Source organism: Nyctereutes procyonoides, unplaced genomic scaffold, assembly GCF_905146905.1.
Source record: "Nyctereutes procyonoides isolate TBG_1078 unplaced genomic scaffold, NYPRO_anot_genome, whole genome shotgun sequence".
Lineage (NCBI taxonomy): Eukaryota > Metazoa > Chordata > Mammalia > Carnivora > Canidae > Nyctereutes > Nyctereutes procyonoides.
In genome coordinates, this window is record NW_026575125.1 from 25964432 (window position 1) to 25984702 (window position 20271).

Sequence of the window (20271 nt, forward strand, 5' to 3'; positions counted from 1 at the left end):
TATCGTGACTAAGTAAATGAAATCTTTAAAAAAAAAATAATCTGTATGAATGAAACATCAGGCCCCCAAAACTTTTTTTTTAATTTTTATTTATTTATAATAGTCACAGAGAGAGAGAGAGAGAGAGAGAGAGAGAGAGGCGCAGAGACATAGGCAGAGGAAGAAGCAGGCTCCATGCACCGGGAGCCCAATGTGGGATTCGATCCTGGGTCTCCAGGGTCGCACCCTGGGCCAAAGGCAGGCGCCAAACCGCTGCGCCACCCAGGGATCCCCCCCAAAACTTCTTTTTTGCAATTCCTAATGGTTTGTGTTGGTACTTTCTTTCCTTTTGCCCCTCAGGATCTTTTTATAATAGCCTTATTGAGAAATAATTTGCATATCATATGATTCATCCTTTTAAAGTATACAGTTCAGTGGTTTTCAGTATATTCACAGAGTCATGCAACCATCATTGCAGCCAAATATTAGAACATTTTCATCACCCCGAAAAAATAACCCCACCACCCCAACCTTAAGCAACCACTAATCTACTCTTTGTCTCCATGGATAGGCTTATTGTGGACATTTAATATAAATAGAATCATGCACTTTAGAGTCTTCTGTGACCGGCTCCTTTCACTTAGCATAATATTTTCAAAGTTCACATCTTAGCAGAACTTCATTCCTTCTTGTGACCAAATAATATTCCATTGTGTGGGTATACTATATTTATTTGTTCATTCATCAGTCAGTGGAATTTGGATTATGCTTTTTTAACACATAAAAAATTAATGAAGCTAATATTTACATTCAGTAATAACCTTCCCCTCCAGTCTCATATCGAGCCTCATAGTAGTTTAAGTAGGTGTTGTGATAGTCAAGCACCATTTTATAGGTCATGGAATGGAGGCTCACCAAGCCTAACTAATTGGCCTAAGATCACATAGCAGTTAAGAACTAGAACTTGGACTTAAAGCCTGTTTATCTGACTCCAAGTTGTGTGTTTCTTCCTTATTGCCATAGCCTCATCCCCCGCACCCCATCCCCTGGTGATTTCGTTGAATAATGGCTTTGTAGTTAGCCTCTTTGCTAACTTTTTGTTGCTGTTTCTTGATTTAATATACTGTTAGATACAGGAAATGGAAAAAAAACTTTTAATGTGGCCTCTTCTGATAACTCGGGGGATAAGGTGGAAATGTTTTCTGGATGATAATCTACCTCATAGTTTAACAACAGTCCGTAGAACAACAGCTTGTACAGGTCCAAGGGTGTGCTGGAGGCCTCACTTCTTGTCCGTCTCATGAAAAAACTTCTAATGACCTAGATAAAACTACATTTGTATTAGTAGACCTAGCTAATGTACTTGTAAAAGTCTCAAACTTGAAATTTAAAAATTTTATCCATCTTCTAGTGTCAAACATAGAGAAATGCTCAAAAAAGTCTTTTGATAGTGATAACATATTCTCTCCGGGATTCCTTCTCCTTTGTAGGGTTCTGTAGCTATAGCTGGTGCTGTTATTCGCTGGCTAAGAGACAATCTTGGAATTATAAAGACCTCAGAGGAAATTGGTGAGTATGTTCTACCAAAGCATTGGCATCTAAATAATGAAAATTTTAAATATTTTACCTTTGCAGTCTGTTAATACTTGTACTTTGAGCCATATGTGATATTAGATGATATAGATTCCTATTACAAGTTGGATTTTTATAGAAAAGACTATCTTGTGAAGATTGATAAAACAACAAATTGGCATAATTAGTGGTGGCTATTAACAAACTGGTAAGGCAGGACATAAAAATTACCCAAGTGTAAAATCAAACGCCAGAGATTACCAGAATATGCAGGTAAAGTAGTCCAGTTAAATTTATCTGATGGGAAAGAGCTTTAACTCTTAGATTAGAGTGAGCATTAAAACACCAGTACCTATTATGTAACTATTAATGTGGCTATTTTCTGTATGGATAATTGTTTTTTAACTCATCTACCGACTTTTCATCTACTTGTTTACTTCTGCCTGAAGGTAAGATGATCAGAAACGCATTTCTTACGGGGGACACATTGGAGGCTACTTTTTCGTCTCCTAGTCAACAACCTCAGAAATAGTGGAAATGAGTTAAAATACTTCAATGAAACTAATCTAATTCCTTTATTTCTTGGCCTGAGTTACATTGTAGTGGGAGATATTCAACGTGGTGAATTTGGTTTTTGTTGCTCCCAGCTTATGGCTTTGATTCAGAACATTTTGCTCCTCTAGGGAATAAGAAATCAAAAGCCCTGTCCTAAATTTTGATACAGAGGTGTTGACTATCTAAAGTAATAGAATAGGGATCCCTGGGTGGCGCAGCGGTTTAGCGCCTGCCTTTGGCCCAGGGCGCGATCCTGGAGACCCGGGATCGAATCCCACGTCGGGCTCCCGGTGCATGGAGCCTGCTTCTCCCTCTGCCTATGTCTCTGCCTCTCTCTCTCTCTCTCTCTCTCTCTCTGCGTGTGTGTGTGTGTGTGTGTGTGTGACTATCATAAATAAATAAAAATTTAAAAAAATAAAGTAATAGAATATATTATAGTGATTTTTGTTTTTCTTTTTTTTTAATGTTAGAAAAACTTGCTAAAGAAGTGGGTACATCCTATGGCTGCTATTTCGTCCCCGCGTTTTCCGGGTTATATGCACCTTACTGGGAGCCCAGTGCAAGAGGGTAAGAATCTAGTATGAGGTATGCTTTTGAGGGCCTTGATTTATTTACTAAATCGGCTAATAACTTGTTAGTTACTATTTTCCTATCTATTTTCAAATGATTTTAAAGTGTGAAGGAAAGCTTTTCTGTTTGGAGAGTATTAATTTCAGAACCTTTAAATTGCAAGAAGTTATAAATCATTTGGCAATAAGCTTCCCTGCCACATCCACGTTAGTGTTATGACCTTTTATCTTCAAGGCATCTGCAAATTCTGTACTGAAGGGGCATCCTTTAGATGAATTCTGATGGTATCACATTATTGTTATCCATTCATTTGGATCCCAGGCTTTTTCCTATGTGGATATGGGATTGTGAACCATAAGGACTTTCTAAGCTGCTTAGTGTTGATGTCTGCTTTCTTTTATGTGTATTTTTTTCCCTGAACCTCTCTATCTACTGAGGTCAACCCTTTCATATTCAGGACATGTCAGACTGATGACTCGTGTACTCTGCTCTAATTTTCACAATCTTTGTGTGTGTTTTTAGGATCATCTGTGGGCTCACTCAATTCACCAATAAATGCCATATTGCTTTTGCTGCATTAGAAGCTGTTTGTTTCCAAACCCGGGAGGTAATAAGGGCTTTTTTCCTGTACTTTGTCTTTTTTTTTATCACTTTTAGACAAATTCTGTATTAATGCTGAAAATCTACTAAATACTTCATTATTAAATACCTAATCAAAAGTGAAGCCTTCCTCAGCTCTATTCTAATAAATATAAGTTTCTCCTCTTTTTCCTAGCTGTCATTACCTTTGAGTTCCTGTCATCCTGCCAGGCACTGCGTGTTTTACAGTTGGGAGGATGTTGAGTAGTACATGTTCAGCAAAGGAAATAATAAATAGCACAAACATAAGCATCAAGGCAGGAAACCAGGATGCAAAATTGAGGTTTTTGGCGTGACAGGCTCTACGAGGGAGGGCAGAGGTATAGTGAAAAAGAAAGGTTCGTGGGACTACATCAAAGAAAGCTTGGAAGACCAGAATAAGAAATCTAAATTTCATTGTGTAGGCTTTGGGAAGCTCTTAAGGGCTTTTGAATAGAAGATGGCCATTGTCAGAGATGTCATTCTGAAGTTGGAGTTTAATTATGTTCATTGCGTTTATTTAAGATTTTGGATGCCATGAACCGAGACTGCGGAATTCCACTCAGTCATTTGCAGGTAGATGGAGGAATGACCAACAACAAAATTCTTATGCAACTACAAGCAGACATTCTATATATCCCAGTAGGTCAGTAAGCCTTCATGCCTTTAAACTCCTAGAGTACTATCTCTTTTGGAAGAACTGGTATTTTAGGCATACATAACTGCAAAGATGTTAACGTTGCCATCTTCCCTCAGTGAAGCCCTCGATGCCAGAAACAACTGCCCTGGGAGCTGCCATGGCAGCCGGGGCTGCGGAGGGAGTTGGTGTTTGGAGTCTTGAACCCGAGGATCTGTCAGCAGTCACGATGGAGCGATTTGAACCCCAGATCAATGCTGAGGGTATGTTTAAAAAAATGAAAATCTAGGGACGTCTGGCCTTTTTTTTTTTTTTATTTTAATGCCAAAAAAAAAATTTTTAATGCCAGATTTTATTTAAACCAACACATCTGAACCCTTATTTCAACATGTCATCCATATGAAAAAACACTGATATTTTGCTTTTTGTTGTTGTTCCAAGTCTTTGAAATGTACTACGTATTTTACACATATAGCTCACCTCAACTTAGACACTAAATTTTCTAAAGTGAATTGTCCCTTCAAAACTGCAATGTGTATAACAAGAAAATGTTTTGCACTGCTAGTTTTTAAATTAAACTCAACATTCAGTTCTTCAGTCACAACAGCCACATTTCAAGCGCTCAGTAGCTATATGACTAGGCTTACTGTATTGGGCTGCACAACCTTAGGTAAGACCTGCTACAAGAGGGAAGAGACTCAGGACCTTTTCTTGATGTATCTAGTAATTGGAAGAACTGGAAGTTTTCACACTTCCAACAAATTCCAACAAATCAGTCAGTAGAACACATGGGACTCCTGACATGGTCATCAGCTCAAGTTCCATGTTGGGTGTAGAGATTACTTAAAAATGAGATGTTTTTTAAATGTAAAGTTAATAGTATCCCTGTTGAAAGGAGAGGGCATTTTCCCTTTTTTTATTTATTTATTTATTTTAAATAAATTAATTTTTATTGGTGTTCAATTTACCAACATACAGAATAACACCCAGTGCTCATCCCGTCAAGTGTCCCCCTCAGTGCCCGTCACCCATTCACCCCCACCCCCCGCCCTCCTCCCCTTCCACCACCCCTAGTTCTTTTCCCAGAGTTAGGAGTCTTTATGCTCTGTCTCCCTTTCTGATATTTCAGAGGGCATTTTCCTTTCTGTTTATTTGTAAGTTCAGAAACTAAGTAATATAGCAAATACTACGGTTTTAAACAAACTACTAAGCATATTGGAGTACACTGAATATGAAGGAGAGGAAAAAGTGCCTTATATTAAAAAAAAAAAAAACCTTTCCTATACCACTTTTTTTGCCATTGACTTCTGCTTACAGTCATTTCATGCAAGTGTTAACTACTTCTAGTTTGCTAACTTAGCCTTTTTTAAAAGTGAGAAGGGAGATAGATGGGCTGCAGAGCTGATCATTGGTGCCAGTGGCCCAGTTGTTAGGACATGATTAGCTGGGCTGAGGGACATCTTGGTAACTTTTACACAGAGCAGAGCTGGCCTGACAAAAGCAGCCACAATGTAAGTAAATGAGCCTCAAAGACCTGATCCACTGTCCTAACCAGCTAAGCTAAGCCATAAGCTCTGACCAACACCTTTGTTACAATACAGTGGTACATCTCTTAAATTGAAAGAAATGTGAGTACAAAAATAAGGTTTTACATATATTGAATTTGGTTCTATAACTTTTTAAAACCTATGTATAAAATTGCATCAAAGTAGGTTTTGCACTACTGGGAAATAAGCTTTCAAATGCATTTCTCTTTAATTTTCTGGAAGACTAAGCCAGCACTTCCTAATTTTATTTCTTCCCACATACAAGAAAATGGATTGTAACACTAGTAATTTTATAGTCAGACAGTATGCCATGTAACTTGATGTAGAAATGTGTTTCAAAATCTGATATTCGGGGGATCCCTGGGTGGCGCAGTGGTTTGGCGCCTGCCTTTGGCCCAGGGCGCGATCCTGGAGACCCGGGATCGAATCCCACATCGGGCTTCCGGTGCATGGAGCCTGCTTCTCCCTCTGCCTGTGTCTCTGCCTCTCTCTCTCTCTGTGACTATCATAAATAAATTAAAAAAAAAATCTGATATTCTATCTGTAAGTAATTTTTAACTTATATTGGATTAAATGGGGAGGAGCTCAATAAATTTTCCACCTCTCAAAAAAATCAATTTTTTAATAAATAATGTTCAGGGTGAGCATATGTTTTCGAGATGGTAATCCCACTCTTAAGGAAGTTTTGTGCAAAGGGTTTCCTGTTTTCTGAGAGCCTTCTTTGCCGGTTTTTAAGGCCTTAGCCCAGAGTTGGTCAGTGATGTCAGCTGCCCTTCCCTTCACCGGCCCCACTCCTCTCCACACATACACACACGTACATGTGTGTGCATGCCAGGCATGTAGGTCTAAATAATTCATTCTCCAGCAGACTTTTTTTAGAGCTGAGTCTGATGTGGGGATATAGAGATGAATAAGACCAAGTCCTTGCCCTCCCAATGACTTATGTACATTGGAAGAGGCAGACAAAGCCATGTCAGGTCACTGTGGAGACTGATAGCCTGAGTTATGTGTGGGATACTGTGGGAAGATGGAGGAGGGGCCTAAGTGGGGCCCTGGAAAGCTTTCTGAAGTGAGCGATGCTGGAGCAGTGTCGCCCAGGTATTGCAGGCTTCAGGTGCCGCGGAAAGGCCTGGAGGCCTGACAGGGACACCTTCCTCTGTGCTGTTCCCTGTTACTAGAAGTACATGTGGGCGACATACCAGTGGTGTCCATTTTTGTTTAGTACTCTGACTGGATTTCCATTGTAAAAAAAAAAAAAAAAAAAGTACTGTCTTACCGGAATCCAATTTGAATCTTGTGAGAAATCAATAGTTGTTAAATCCTTTGCCTAGACCGACTAATAATTCTCCTTCTAGTCTTTCCACATTGTAGTATACCCTTCCCTGTATCCCAAGCTCCCCTCTCCTCGCAAAAAGAGAGAACAGATCAAATGGGAATCCCTTTCTAATTCATCACCGCGTGTTTGCGAATGGCCTGGTCTTCACCTATAGCCCGGCTCCCGGCTCCCTTCACCCTGGCACACCATGCTGAATTTCGCCTCTGCCTTCCAACAGGTGTCTCTCTTATTTACTGGCAGTTGCTAGACCCCGTGGTGTCCCAAATCCAAGTTCTGGTAAAGCCCCATGCCAGTTGAATATGTATCACCATTTGTTGAAAATGCTGAGTGAACTTAAGTATGGTGCTTAGACAATCTCCATAAACTACTTTTTCCTACCTTCTATTTCTAGAAAGTGAAATTCGTTACTCTACATGGAAGAAGGCTGTGATGAAGTCAGTGGGCTGGGTTACAACTCAGTCTTCAGAAAGTGGTAAAAATGTTTTTATTATCCTTGCCGCTTTGCCTTAGTATGTTAAAGAACTTATTTAAGTATTTAACCATTTACACTTAGCAAGGCTGCTCTGAAGGAAAGCATTATTTTATGTCCAGAGTTTCTGATGTTTTGAAAACACTTTAAAGTTCTAAATCTACAATGTAAATTATCAGGTTGATAGACACGTACTTAATTCTATCCTGCCCTCTCTTTTCCTCATTAGTTTACTCCTGGTGCTTCAGTGGGTAACTGAGCTTTTTAAAAGTAAAATTCTTTCTTTCTTCTCAATGAAAAAGAAAATCAACCAGAGTCTTCCTTTTCTTTATTTTTTCACTTAAGTGTCTTTTTTTTCCCTTTTTGGGGGGCTGTCTTTATGGATGGAACCAACTGAAACTTCTGTTAATTTCAGAATATATTTCACTACTTCCTAGGCTGATTCCAAGTTCTTAGCGATGTATATTATGAGAACTATTGGAATCAGAGAGGAAGAAATGTACCAAACAGTAAATTAGAAGTGTCCTACAAGATTGGGAAATGCTCTTGGCAGAAAACAGAGGACTTGTTTTTTTTTTCAGTCACTTAAGTATGAAGGTTTTGGGCTTATATAAACCATTGAGTCATAGACAGCCTTGAGCTAGCTGCCTTTACTATGCACTTGATAATTAAACAGACTTAAACATGCCTTTAATATGCCATAATATTTTAATTCTTTGCTAAATGAAGATTTAGAACATAATGAGTAGAATAATGTCCAATAATCTACTGAAGCATACACTTTAATGGAGAAGAGTTTACACATGAAATATTACCTGCCTTCCAACCCAAAACTGAGTATAAAATTACTTTTAATATATCTGGCTTCTAGAAGACACTTCTGGAACCCTCTATTACTATAGATCACTGATCTATATTTTCAGTCCTGGATGTTCCTACCTGAAGGGTTTTTTCTCCTAAATAAGCTTAATATCCTTTTTCTTTAAATCTTTTGTTCTCGGCAGCCCCGGTGGCGCAGCGGTTTAGGGCCGCCTGCAGCCCAGGGTGTGATCCTAGAGACGCAGGATCGAGTCCCACATCGGGCTCCCTGCATGGAGCCTGCTTCTCCCTCTGCCTGTATCTCTGCCTCTCTCTCTCTCTCTCTCTCTCTCTCTCTCTCTCTGAATAAATAAATAAATAAATAAATAAATCTTTAAAAAAATAAAATTAAAAAAACCAAAAACATAAATAAATAAATATTTTGTTCTGAGACTCAGTTTCCTTTCCAAGATAGTGGCAAAGCTTTTCTTACTAAGACCTTTTGCAATTTTGAGACCATTTATGATTAAACTTCATCATAAGTGTTTGCACAGCTAGTTGCTGTGCAAGATATAACAACATGGACCCTGATTTATTTTCTAGCTACCCTTAATCAATGGCTAATGAGAAGTTGAGTCCTATAATTTCTTGTTGGATTTTTTTATACGGCACAGTTGTCCCTTTGTCCCTCCCTACACCACAGTGCTGCACACACACACATCTCACAGGCAGTTGAAGATAAAATTTTCACTGTAAAATCCCCACAAAACCAATGGATCATTTTCACTTTGTTTGCATACCTTACTGTCAGAGTGAGTTTAAAACAAAAAATTGATGAAAGGAAATTGCATGATGTCTTAAGTTTCTGCTATCAGCATTGATGATAAAAGTAATTTGAGTTTTTGAGAGTTTTATATTTTTCACATTTTGTTTTTGTTTCACTTTGCAGTACATTTAAGAGTTTGAAGACTTTTTTTAGTAGATTTATGAAACACACTCTATAATATTGAGTCTCTAAGCTATATAATAAACTCTAAGAATAATATTCAATTAGTGACATCCTAATTGTATTTCTTGAGGCAATATAAACCATAAAATTGTATATCAGTAAGCTATATAATAGTAGCAGTACAGATAGAATCCTATTTTAATAATCTTGAAAGTATACTAGAATCGCTACCTGGTCTTTTATGCTCTTTAAATTGCTTTAATTTATGAGGAAAATTTTATGTTAGCTTAATTTCCAAAGCAGTTTGGCACTTTCGAAGCAGTCATATTTATTTTCTTATTTCTAACTATATTTGAACATATTATAAATGATTTTTAATTTGCATTTTGACATGTGTTTAAAATGTTGTAGAAGTGATTGGGGGGGTTGATGGTTTGTACTCCAAACACACCAAAATAACATTTTGAAAACAGGTCAAATTGGTTTAAAAATACACAGCTATCAGGGATGCCTGGGTGGCTCAGTAGTTGAGCGTCTGCCTTCGGCCTAGGGCATGATCCTGGATTACTGGGATCGAGTTCCACATCGGGCTCACTGCATAGAGCCTGCTTCTCCCTCTGCCTGTGTCTCTGCCCCCACCCCCCCGCCCTCTCTCTCTCTCTGATGAATAAACAAATAAAATATTTAACAACAAATAAATAAATAACAGTAATATTAATTATGAGGCACATTTCCTTACATAGCAAATTCTTTTTTTTTTTTTTTTGCAATTCTATTTATTTTATTTATTTATTTTTTTATAATAGTCACAGAGAGAGAGAGGGGCAGAGACACAGGCAGAGGTAGAAGCGGGCTCCATGCACCGGGAGCCCGATGTGGGATTCGATCCCGGGTCTCCAGGATCGCGCCCTGGGCCAAAGGCAGGCGCCAAACCGCTGCGCCACCCAGGGATCCCTTTTTTTGCAATTCTATTTAAAAGAGAAAACAAAACCACTATCTTAGCAAAAATAGGGCTTGAAGTTCATTTTCAGTAGAACAATATTACTCTTCTCCGATAGCTAAAGGATCTCTAATTTGAATCTTGGGGGAATTGGATAGCTCATTTAGTATCTTTGGGGGTAAGAATCAAAAGAGCTAAAATCAACAGCCTCCCAAAAAGTTCTCCATCAGCTCTCTTCGGCTTTGCCAATGGAAGGCTTATGTGGGTTTATATGTATTATGTTCTTGGCTACTTGTGGCATGCTATCCGTATTGTTTGTTAACTGTCATAAGCCTTCAATATTGATTATATTTTTGATTTGAAGTAATAACTCTGCTAGCTTTGATGAATATACTATTTTTATAACTTATTATGTTTTGCTGTCATGTGATTCTTAACACAAATATTGTAATTATGTGTCTCTCTTTTGATTTGCTTGACTGGAATTCCCTTCTACTTGGATGACCACAGGTGACCCTAGTATCTTCTGTAGTCTACCCTTGGGCTTTTTTATAGTGAGTAGCATGGTAATGTTAATCGGAGCAAGGTACATCTCAGGTCAGTTACTCTTTAAATTAGACAATTTTATTAGTTAGCACTAATGTATTTGTGTATAACTTGACAGAAAATGTTCATTGTTTCTCATTCTTCCTATGCTTAGGAACCCGGAAGATCCCTGAAAGGTCTAATTTGTTAGACTGTTTAATCTTTCGGGGCAGTCAGAATTGAGGACTGTGGCTATGCTTAATTCTTTTATTATTAGTAGATGACAATTTCTTTGAGGGATTACATTCAGCTGTGAGCTGCAGCAGGAAGCAAAAGTGAAAGTACTGCTGTGAAAGCTTCCATGAAAGGGCTTTCAGAGTGACAGATGAACGTTAAATTACAATTTTTGACATTCATTAAATTGGCTTTCAAATGTACATAAATTCTTCATACTTAAGAAAAGTTGCTATGCGACTCAATATTTCAGTTCTGGTAAGAATTTCTACCAGAGTATGTTTAGCAGAGTCTCTGGAAAACCCTACAATTGGGAAATATGTATAGTTGCCTTTATTTTAGTTAAAAGAATATATTTTGTGAAATGAAGTCTTTTAAATTACTGCTAAAATAATTGGAGTCGAAGTTAAAACCAAATTATTTTTTGCACATTAACTGCTGAATGTTCTTAGAATAAACCAAATTATTTTTTGCACATTAACTGCTGAATATTCTTAGAAAAGTAAAATTGCTCAATGTGTTATGAAATACTTTGACAACCTGTGTTAATATAAATGTGACAATCACTTTGGGGAGCTCTTCCTAATGAGAGCTCCACGTGTCTTCATACTGAAGCTTAAGAGCTTCTGTGGCAATGACCTGTCCCATATGTTACCAAGAAAGTGAAATGTTTTTTTAATCTTCATGATTAAGGAAAGAGTTAAATTACTTCTCTTAATTAATTAGTTGATGACCTGGGTTTACCATGTAAAATGTGAACTTTATTGATGCAGAGGGATTGTAGAAATCTGATGAGCCTTAACTTAGCTTGACATCGTTGGTTTGGAGCTACATATAAATAGGGAGTTACTACCATTTTCTGTATCCTTCATATTTGGGATAAGTTTGTTCAAATCCGCTTTCATAAAAAAAATACTTTATATTGGTATTAGTGCTTTCCACCTCAGGAAAGGCTTCTGTATACATAAGTCTATGCAGAACTTGCAGATGTTTATTAGATGGCTGTTTTCTTTCTGCTTCTAGGGAATGTTTGGTAGAAAAGCCCAAATGCTGTGATTTTTCCAAAATGAATATCCAAACTATTTTCCAAATACAGTGATAATCCAAAAATAAGTAATTTAAATTTATAAAGGAACTTATGTGCCATTTTAGGAAAAGTTCTATATATTTTTTTTTTCATTATCTTGAGTTTTTCTGGCTGCATAATGATGGTTTGGAAAAGGGGAAAGAATATTGCAACTGAATGTTTTCACTGATTTTTTTTTTCCTCCTGTTTCCCCCTTGTTACCATGAGGGATAAAAAGGCCTATTCTCAGGAAACTGAGACATAGAGCTTATCTCTCTAAGCTAGGGAATACATTGCCTGTCTAAATTCCTAGGCTTCCAAATGGATGTGGTTATCATCTTTAGGTTCTCTCTCTTGGTAACATATGCTGAGATTGGATAACAGTGGGAATTGCTTGCCTTGGTAAACAGTTAGCAGTAGTGTTAATATTTGCTAATTTTGGAATCAGCCTAGTTATATTTGCTGCATTTTAACTGTGAAGCAGTATTTAGAAATCATGTGGAATTTGTAGCTCAATAAATGATTGAATAGTCTTCATTGCCTTAACTCCTAAACTGTGTTTATGTTGTTATTGACATATATGATTTTTGTTCCCCATTTTAGGTATCCCATAAATGATACCAACTCATGGATTCCAAAGATGCGAGCTCTTTGCCTAATGGGAAAATCCAACGATTGTCTTTTAATGTGATGACACTATTCATAGACTCCGATTTTATTTATAAGCCACTTGCTGCATGACCCTCCAAGTAGACCTGTGGCTTGAAATAAAGAAAATGCAGCAGAAAGAATGCTATAGAAACATTTGGTGTGTTTTTTAACATCAAGAGTTAAGATTGGACCAGCCACCTTGGGGGCTGACCCCTCCTTTACCTTCGCGTCCTGCCCCATTCCCTCTGAGATCTAGGAAGAATTCGGGTCCATCACTGGAATCTTTCATCAAACACACTCAAATGCTGATGGTCTAGGATTTGATTCTCTACACTACACACACTTGACTAAGGGGTGATTACTAACGAGCTAAAAATGAGTGGCGTTTTGTTTTGTTTTGCTTTGTTTTGTTTTGTTTTGTTGTTAACAGACCCTTTTAAAAGTCCCCTTTTCTGCATATTAAGGAGACCACAACATCTTCCCTGGATGTTTAAGTGGAAACCTCTACTAAATTCTTAAAATGGAAATTTAGTACTCTCTCAGAGCTTAGATATTTTTCAGAAAGGTATTTGCCAAAACTGAATTTCTTCAGACATTTTACACGGTCTCACTAATTCATTGAATTGCCATCTGGGTCTTCTAGGGAAAGACACTTTTTCCTTTCTTTTTTCATCTCTTTTTATATTTTTCACTTTGTATATGTAACATACATGCCTATATATTTTATATACTGAGGGCAGCCCATTTATAAAATAAGAGTATGTTTTACATGATCTCACTAATTACACTAAATTTCTGTCTGGATCTTACAGGGAAGAACACTTTTTTTTCTTTTCATCTCTCCTTTTTATATTTCTTACTTTGTATGTATAACATACATGCCTATATATTTTATATACAGAGGGTAGCCCATTTATAAATTCAGAGCACATTGTATTCAGTAGGATATAATGGGGCTGGCCTTAAGTGGACCACTATGTGTATAAATATTTCGGGGAAAACACTGTTATACCATTTTTGGGCAACAGTTATGCATATTTACAAGGAGAAACTTTTTCTTAAAGAGCCAGCATTTAAAGTTTATGTTCTATGTCAATAAAAGAAAATGTACTTTTTGTGACTTCAACTATATTTCTTATATCTTACCTTTTTATTTAATTGTTTTAGCTGGATATATGTTAAAAAAAAAAAAAAAAGACCAAAAAAGCTGTGGAATCCTATGGTAAATACTGTTTTCAAACAAGCACTAGTCCATATAAAGTTATCTTCCTTTGACATAACTTTAGACATATTTGGGATTCTTTTGAGGGGATATCAAAAAAAAGGTTAAACACTTAAGTAGAAGAAAACCTTAGGAATAAAGCCAAGAATCTTTTTTTATCCAAATATGTTATTAGTTCTGTTTGGGATCACAGAGAATTATCTCCACTTACTGTCAATAGTACAACTGAAGAAAGGTTTGCAGTTAGAAATGGCTTCCAGTGAAACCAAGAATTTCTCAAAATATTTAGTATTACATGTTATAAAAACCTACCTAATCTAGCATCTTAATGTCAGTTTTTTAAAACCGTCAGATTAATTTCTGTTTACTACAAATAAAATACTGCCTTCTAATATTTTCTTCAACCTGTGCTGAAAAAAATGGGAAAATATTTATATATTAGTATAAAAGATTTTGTTTTGTTTGGAATTAATGGTAGCTTGCATTTGCAGTTCTGATTGTACTGTTTCTAAATTATTGAATCTACTTGGGTTTTATTGATGCAGCTGCCATTTGAGTGACAAAAATATTATAGAAAGGTATTGTGAAATTATTACTTTGTGATGAGGGTACTTTTAAACATAATTGTTTCTACAAAACTAGGTTAATTGTAAATGTTAAATGTTCAGGTAATTTTAAGATTACATTAATTTTCTATAAACGGCAATATTTATAAATGTTTGAAACTGTGCACATTGGTATTTAATGATAAGTTGACTTAAAATAAATTGACCCCTCATTCTTACTTGCATTTCTCATTTATAGACTTAGATCAAAGTTAAATCCAGAAGGATGTTTCAGGAAACCCAAAACTCAACTGTTAGTACTCAATCAGGCATACTCTGAAGAATTAACCAAAAGCCTAAGTAGTTGTTTCTGGAATGATGAGTACCTTAATCATTCTATTGGAAAAGACTGCACTGTTCTATCTCAGCATCCAGAAAATACTTGCTGATGTCAGAAGTCCTTATCAATTAGGGCCTCTCATGGCTAGCCATGCCTTTCTACTGGTTTCTTTCTGTTCTATCTGGGTCTGAGCTGGTGGAGTCAAGTGTGCTATTGTTCTCTCAACTTGATAGCCCATACCTCAGTCCTTTGTTTTTTAGTTAATCAGTAAAAGAAGTAAATGCATCTTTGCTTCTCTAACTATTCTTAGATATCTTAGAATTTTCAGTGTTTCTTTTGAAGCACCGGAATTCAATTCTTTGATTTCTGAATGTTTTGCATCATGTGGGAATGAAGAATGATAGCTATTTATGGGAAACCAGCAAACAAGATGTTCCAGCGCAGAAACTAACAGTGTTGATGGTAGAGTGGGTAGTGTTTAATTCCTGGTGTCTGCCTAATAGTAAATAGAAGTACAGAAGTTATTTTTTACACCTTTAATGAGGTATAAAATTGATACACAGAAAACTGCACAAATTTAATGTATACAATTTGGAGTTTGGACATCTGCAAACACCCATTATACCATCACCACAGTCGTGGTAATAAACATACCCATCCCCCCTCACAAACTTCCTTGTGTCCCTGTGCTTTGGGTGTGGGTGTGGTAAGAATGCTTACCCTGAGGGCAACCCCGGGTGGCTCAGCGGTTTAGCGCAGCCTTCAGCCTGGGGCCTGATCCTGGAGACCCGGGATTGAGTCCCACATCAGGCTCCTGGCATGGAGCCTGCTTCTCCCTCTGCCTGTGCCTCTGCCTCTCTCTCTCTCTCTCTCTCTCTCTCTCTGTGTGTCTCTCATGAATAAATAAATCTTAAAAAAAAAAAAAGAATGCTTACCATGGGATCTACCCTCTTAACAAATGCTTAAGTGCACAGTACCCTGTTGTTAACCATAGACCGCACATTAGACAGCCACTCTCTTGAACTTACTCTTCTCATATAACTAACTGAACCCATTGAACAGCAACTCCCCATTTCCCCAACCCCTGGTAAGCACTAATTTACTCTCTGTTGCTATAAGTTTGACATTTCTGTTTCCTCTTTAGATTCCACATATAAGTGAGATCGTGCAGTATTTGACTTTCCTTGTGTGCCTTATTTCACTTAGCATGATGTCATCTAGGTCCAGTGATGTTGCAAATGGTAGGATTTCCTCCCTTTTTATTTTTTTTTTAATTTTTATTTATTTATTTGCAATAGTCATACAGAGAGAGAGAGAGAGAGGCAGAGACACAGGCAGAGGGAGAAGCAGGCTCCATGCACTGGGAGCCTGACGTGGGATTCGATCCCGGGTCTCCAGGATCGCGCCCTGGGCCAAAGGCAGGCGCCAAACCGCTGCGCCACCCAGGGATCCCATTTCCTCCCTTTTTAAAGATTTTATTCATCTGAGAGAAAAAGCAGGAGCAGGGGGAACGGCAGAGGGAGGAGGAGCAGGCTCCCTGTTGAGCAGGGAGCCAGATGTGGGCCTCCATCCTAGGACCCTGAGATCACAACCTAAGCTGAAGGCAGACACTTCACTGATTGAACCACCCAGGTGCCCCAGATTTCCTTCTTTTGAGGCTAAATAATATTTCATTGTATGTATGTACCACATTTTTTATCCACTCATCTGTAAATGGACTTTTGGCTTGTTTCCATAACTTGGATGTTGTGAATACTGCTGCAGTGAACTTGAGACTGTAGATAATTCCTTGAGATCCTGATTTCCATTTTTGTGTATAAATACCCAGAAGTGAGATTGTTGAATCTTATGGTAATTCTATTTTTAATTTTTTAAGGGATCTCCATACTGTTTTCTATAGGGACTGCACCATTTTACATTCCTATCAACAGTGTACAGGGGTTCCAAAAATTATTTTTTGACTAAATTTATTTTAAAATATATTTATTCATGAGAGACACAAGCAGAGGGAGAAGCAGGCTCTCTGCAGGGAGCCCAATGCAGGACTCAATCCCAGGACTCTGGGATCACGCCCTGAGGTCAAAAGCAGATGCTCAACTGCTGAGCTACCCAGGCTTCCTTGACTAAACTTTTAATAGCTTATTTTATTTTTTTAAAGGTTATTTATTTGACAGCACAAGCAGGGGGAGTGGCAGGCGAGGGAGAGGGAGAAGCAGGCTCCCCGCTGAGCAAGGATCCTGATGCACGGTTCAATCCCAGGACCCTGAGATCATGACTGAGCCAAAGGCAGATGCTTAACCAACTGAGCCACCCAGGTGCCTTGAAAACTGACTTTTAAATCAACTTGATTGCTACTTGTACTTTATAGGAATGTATCTTAATTGTGGTTTTATGATAAAATATTTTTTAAAAAAGATTTTTTTTATCCATTCATAGAGACAGAGAGAGAGGGGCAGAGACACAGGCAGAGGGAGAAGCAGGCTCCATGCAGGGAGCCTGACATGGGACTCGATCTCGGGTCTCCAGGATCACACCCCAGGCTGCAGACTATACTAAACCGCTGCGCCACCAGGGCTGCCCTATGATAAAATATTAAATGTGTGGGATCCCTGGGTGGCGCAGCGGTTTAGCACCTGCCTTTGGCCCAGGGCGCGATCTTGGAGACCTGGGATCGAATCCCACGTCGGGCTCCTGGTGCATGGAGCCTGCTTTTCCCTCTGCCTATGTCTCTGCCTCTCTCTCTCTCTCTGTGTGACTATCATAAATAAATAAAAATTTAAAAAAATACATTAAATGTGCTAAACACCATAGAGAAAAAACTAAAAAGTATTTCCTGAGATTTTCCTTTCATCACATTTAGTGAAAAAGACCCATTGAATTACATGTGGGGATATAGATATAAAGGTAAATATTCTGATAAGCAGAAGGTAGGCTCAAGACAAGTTGCTCAAGGGGTGCCTGGCTGGCTCAGTTAGTGGAGTATGCAACTCAATGTTGGGGTTGTGAGTTCAAGCCCCACACTGGGTATAGACATTGCTTAAGAATAGAATCTTTAAAAATAAATAAACTGGTACAACCACACAACAGAACGTGTAGCTTTAGAAAAGAATGATACTGTAGTAACATGAAAGCCTATCCAGGAAAATTGAAAAAGTAAAGTGCAGGGGAGTGCCTAAGTGTTCTCTCATTCTATTTAAAAAAGAGAGAGAAAACTAGGATGTTTGCTTATGCTGTGAGGATACCTAAGGAACTGTTAATAGTGTTTACTTAGTGGGACAGAAAACAGTGATAATTGGGCATGTGGGAGACAAGGGTGAGAAAAAAAACGTTTCACTGTTTATATATATTTGAACTATGTTAATTGTGTTGTGATCTTGAACCATGTTAATGTATTAGCTGTGTATAAATCTAATTTAAAGGGTGCATGATCTGGTGAGTTTAAGCCCCATGTTGGACTTCACACTGGGCACGGAACTTACTTTAATAAAATATAATTTAAAAATTTTAAATTCAGAGTTCAGGGCACACGGGTGACTTGGTTGAGCATCTGCCTTTGGTCCGGGTCATGATCCCACGGTCCTAGGATCGAGTCCTGCATCAGGCTCCCTGCTCAGCAAGGAGTCTGTTTCTCCTTCTCTCTCTACTCCTACCCCCTGCTCATGCTCTCTCTCTCTCTCACACTCTCAAATAAAATCTTTAAATAAATTCAGGGGGATCCCTGGGTGGCGCAGCGGTTTAGCGCCTGCCTTTGGCCCAGGGCACGATCCTGGAGACCCGGGATCGAATCCCACGTCGGGCTCCCGGTGCATGGAGCCTGCTTCTCCCTCTGCCTGTGTCTCTGCCTCTCTTTCTCTCTCTCTCTCTCTCTCTCTCTCTCTCTCTCTCTGTGACTATCATAAATAAATAAAAATTTAAAAAATAAAAAATTCAGAGGTCATTTTACATGAATGTTCACGGCAGCATTATTCATAATAGTCAAAAAACAGGAAACAATTCAAATGTTGACTGGACAAACAAAAGGTGTTATATCATACAGTGGAATATTATTCAGGTATAAAAATGAATAAAGCACTAATATATTCATGTTGGAACATGAATGAACCTTGAAAACTACAAAGTGAAAAAAATAAGACACAAGCAACATACTGTATGATTCCATTTGTAGGAAATGTCCAGAATAGAAAAATCCACAGAGGGAAAGATGATTAGTAGTCACCAGCATCTGAGGAGGGAGGGGAAAGAAGTAACTGCCAATGGGTACAGGGTTTGGGGGGTGAGATGAAAATGTTCTGGAATTAGTGGTGATGGTTGTACAACTTGGTGAATATACTAAAAACCACTGAATGATACACTTTATTTTTTAAAAAAAGATTTTATTTATTCATTCGTGAGAGACACAGAGAGAGAGGCAGGCTCCATGCAGGGAGCCCAACAAGAGACTCAATCCCGGGTCCCCAGGATCACGCCCTGGGCTGAAGGCAGTGCTAAACTGCTGAGCCACCCTGGCTGCCCTGAATGATATACTTTATTTTTTTTAAGATTTTTAAAAAATATGTTATTTATTTATTCATGAGAAACACAGAGAGAGAGGCAGAGACACAGGCAGAGGGAGAGCAGGCTCCATGCAGGGAGCCCGACGTGGGACTGGATCCTGGGTCTCCAGGATCACACCCTAGTCTGTACTAAACCGCTGAGCCACCAGGACTGCCCAAGAAATAAATTTTAAATGAAGGTTTCTCTCATTTATACATTTCCTTACTTGTTACTGAAGTATTAATAATATAGATTATATTTTATTTATTTTTATTTTTATTTTTTTTAAACATTTATTTATTCATGAGAAACAGAGAGAGGCAGAGACACAGGCAGAGGGAGAAGCAGGCTCCATGCAGGGAGCCCGACGTGGACTCGATCCGGGGTCTCCAGGATCACACCCCAGGCTGAAGGCAGGCGCCAACCCGCTGAGCCACCAGGGCTGCCCTATTTTTTTTTTAATTTTTATTTATTTATGATAGTCACACAGAATGAGAGAGAGAGGCAGAGACACAGGCAGAGGGAGAAGCAGGCTCCATGCACCGGGAGCCCGACGTGGGATTCAATCCTGGGTCTCCAGGATCGTGCCCTGGGCCAAAGGCAGGCGCCAAACCGCTGCACCACCCAGGGATCCCCGGGCTGCCCTATTTTATTTATTTTTAAAGATTTTATTTATTCCTGAAAGATACAGAGAGAGACAGAGACATAGGCAGAGAGAGAAGCAGGCTTTCCACAGGGAGCCTGATGCCAGATTCAATCCCAGGACCCCAGGATCATGACCTGAGCCAAAGGCAGACACTCAACCACTGAGCCACCCAGGTGCCCTTATAGATTACAATATAAAAATAATATTCCCCCAATTTAACTCTAGGTTTCTGTTCTATCTTCTATGCAACTAAAAATGGTATGGAGTTAGAGTTTGCATTTATATTCTTTTTTTTTTAAGATTTTAATTATTCATGAAAGACACAGAGCGAGAGAGAGGCAGAGACACAGGCATAGGGAGAAGCAGGCTCCATGCAGGGAGCCCGACGGGGGACTCGATCCTGGGTCTCCAGGATCAGGCCCTGGGCTGAAGGAGGCGCTAAACCGCTGAGCCACCCGGGCTGCCCTGAATGATATACTTTAAAGGAGCATTTATGGCATATGTATATATATCAATAAAATCTGTAAGAGTTCAGATAT

The 20271-nt window shown here is 38.5% G+C and overlaps 1 protein-coding gene across 5 annotated transcripts in view; it reads left to right on the forward strand.

The window, feature by feature from the left end:
* GK (glycerol kinase) overlaps positions 1-13577 on the forward strand; it is a 77226-nt gene extending 63649 nt beyond the window's left edge. For 4 of the 5 annotated variants that reach the window (XM_055338198.1, XM_055338199.1, XM_055338200.1 and 1 more), the window contains 8 exons: positions 1470-1548; positions 2577-2673; positions 3199-3283; positions 3820-3940; positions 4051-4194; positions 7206-7286; positions 10481-10567; positions 12399-13577. In XM_055338198.1, coding sequence (XP_055194173.1) covers positions 1470-1548; positions 2577-2673; positions 3199-3283; positions 3820-3940; positions 4051-4194; positions 7206-7286; positions 10481-10567; positions 12399-12409 — 705 coding nt within the window. In that variant the 3' untranslated portion in view covers positions 12410-13577. The remainder of the gene's footprint in view (positions 1-1469; positions 1549-2576; positions 2674-3198; positions 3284-3819; positions 3941-4050; positions 4195-7205; positions 7287-10480; positions 10568-12398) is intronic. The other variant, XM_055338201.1, reaches the window with a different exon arrangement.
* Positions 13578-20271: the final 6694 nt, after the last annotated feature.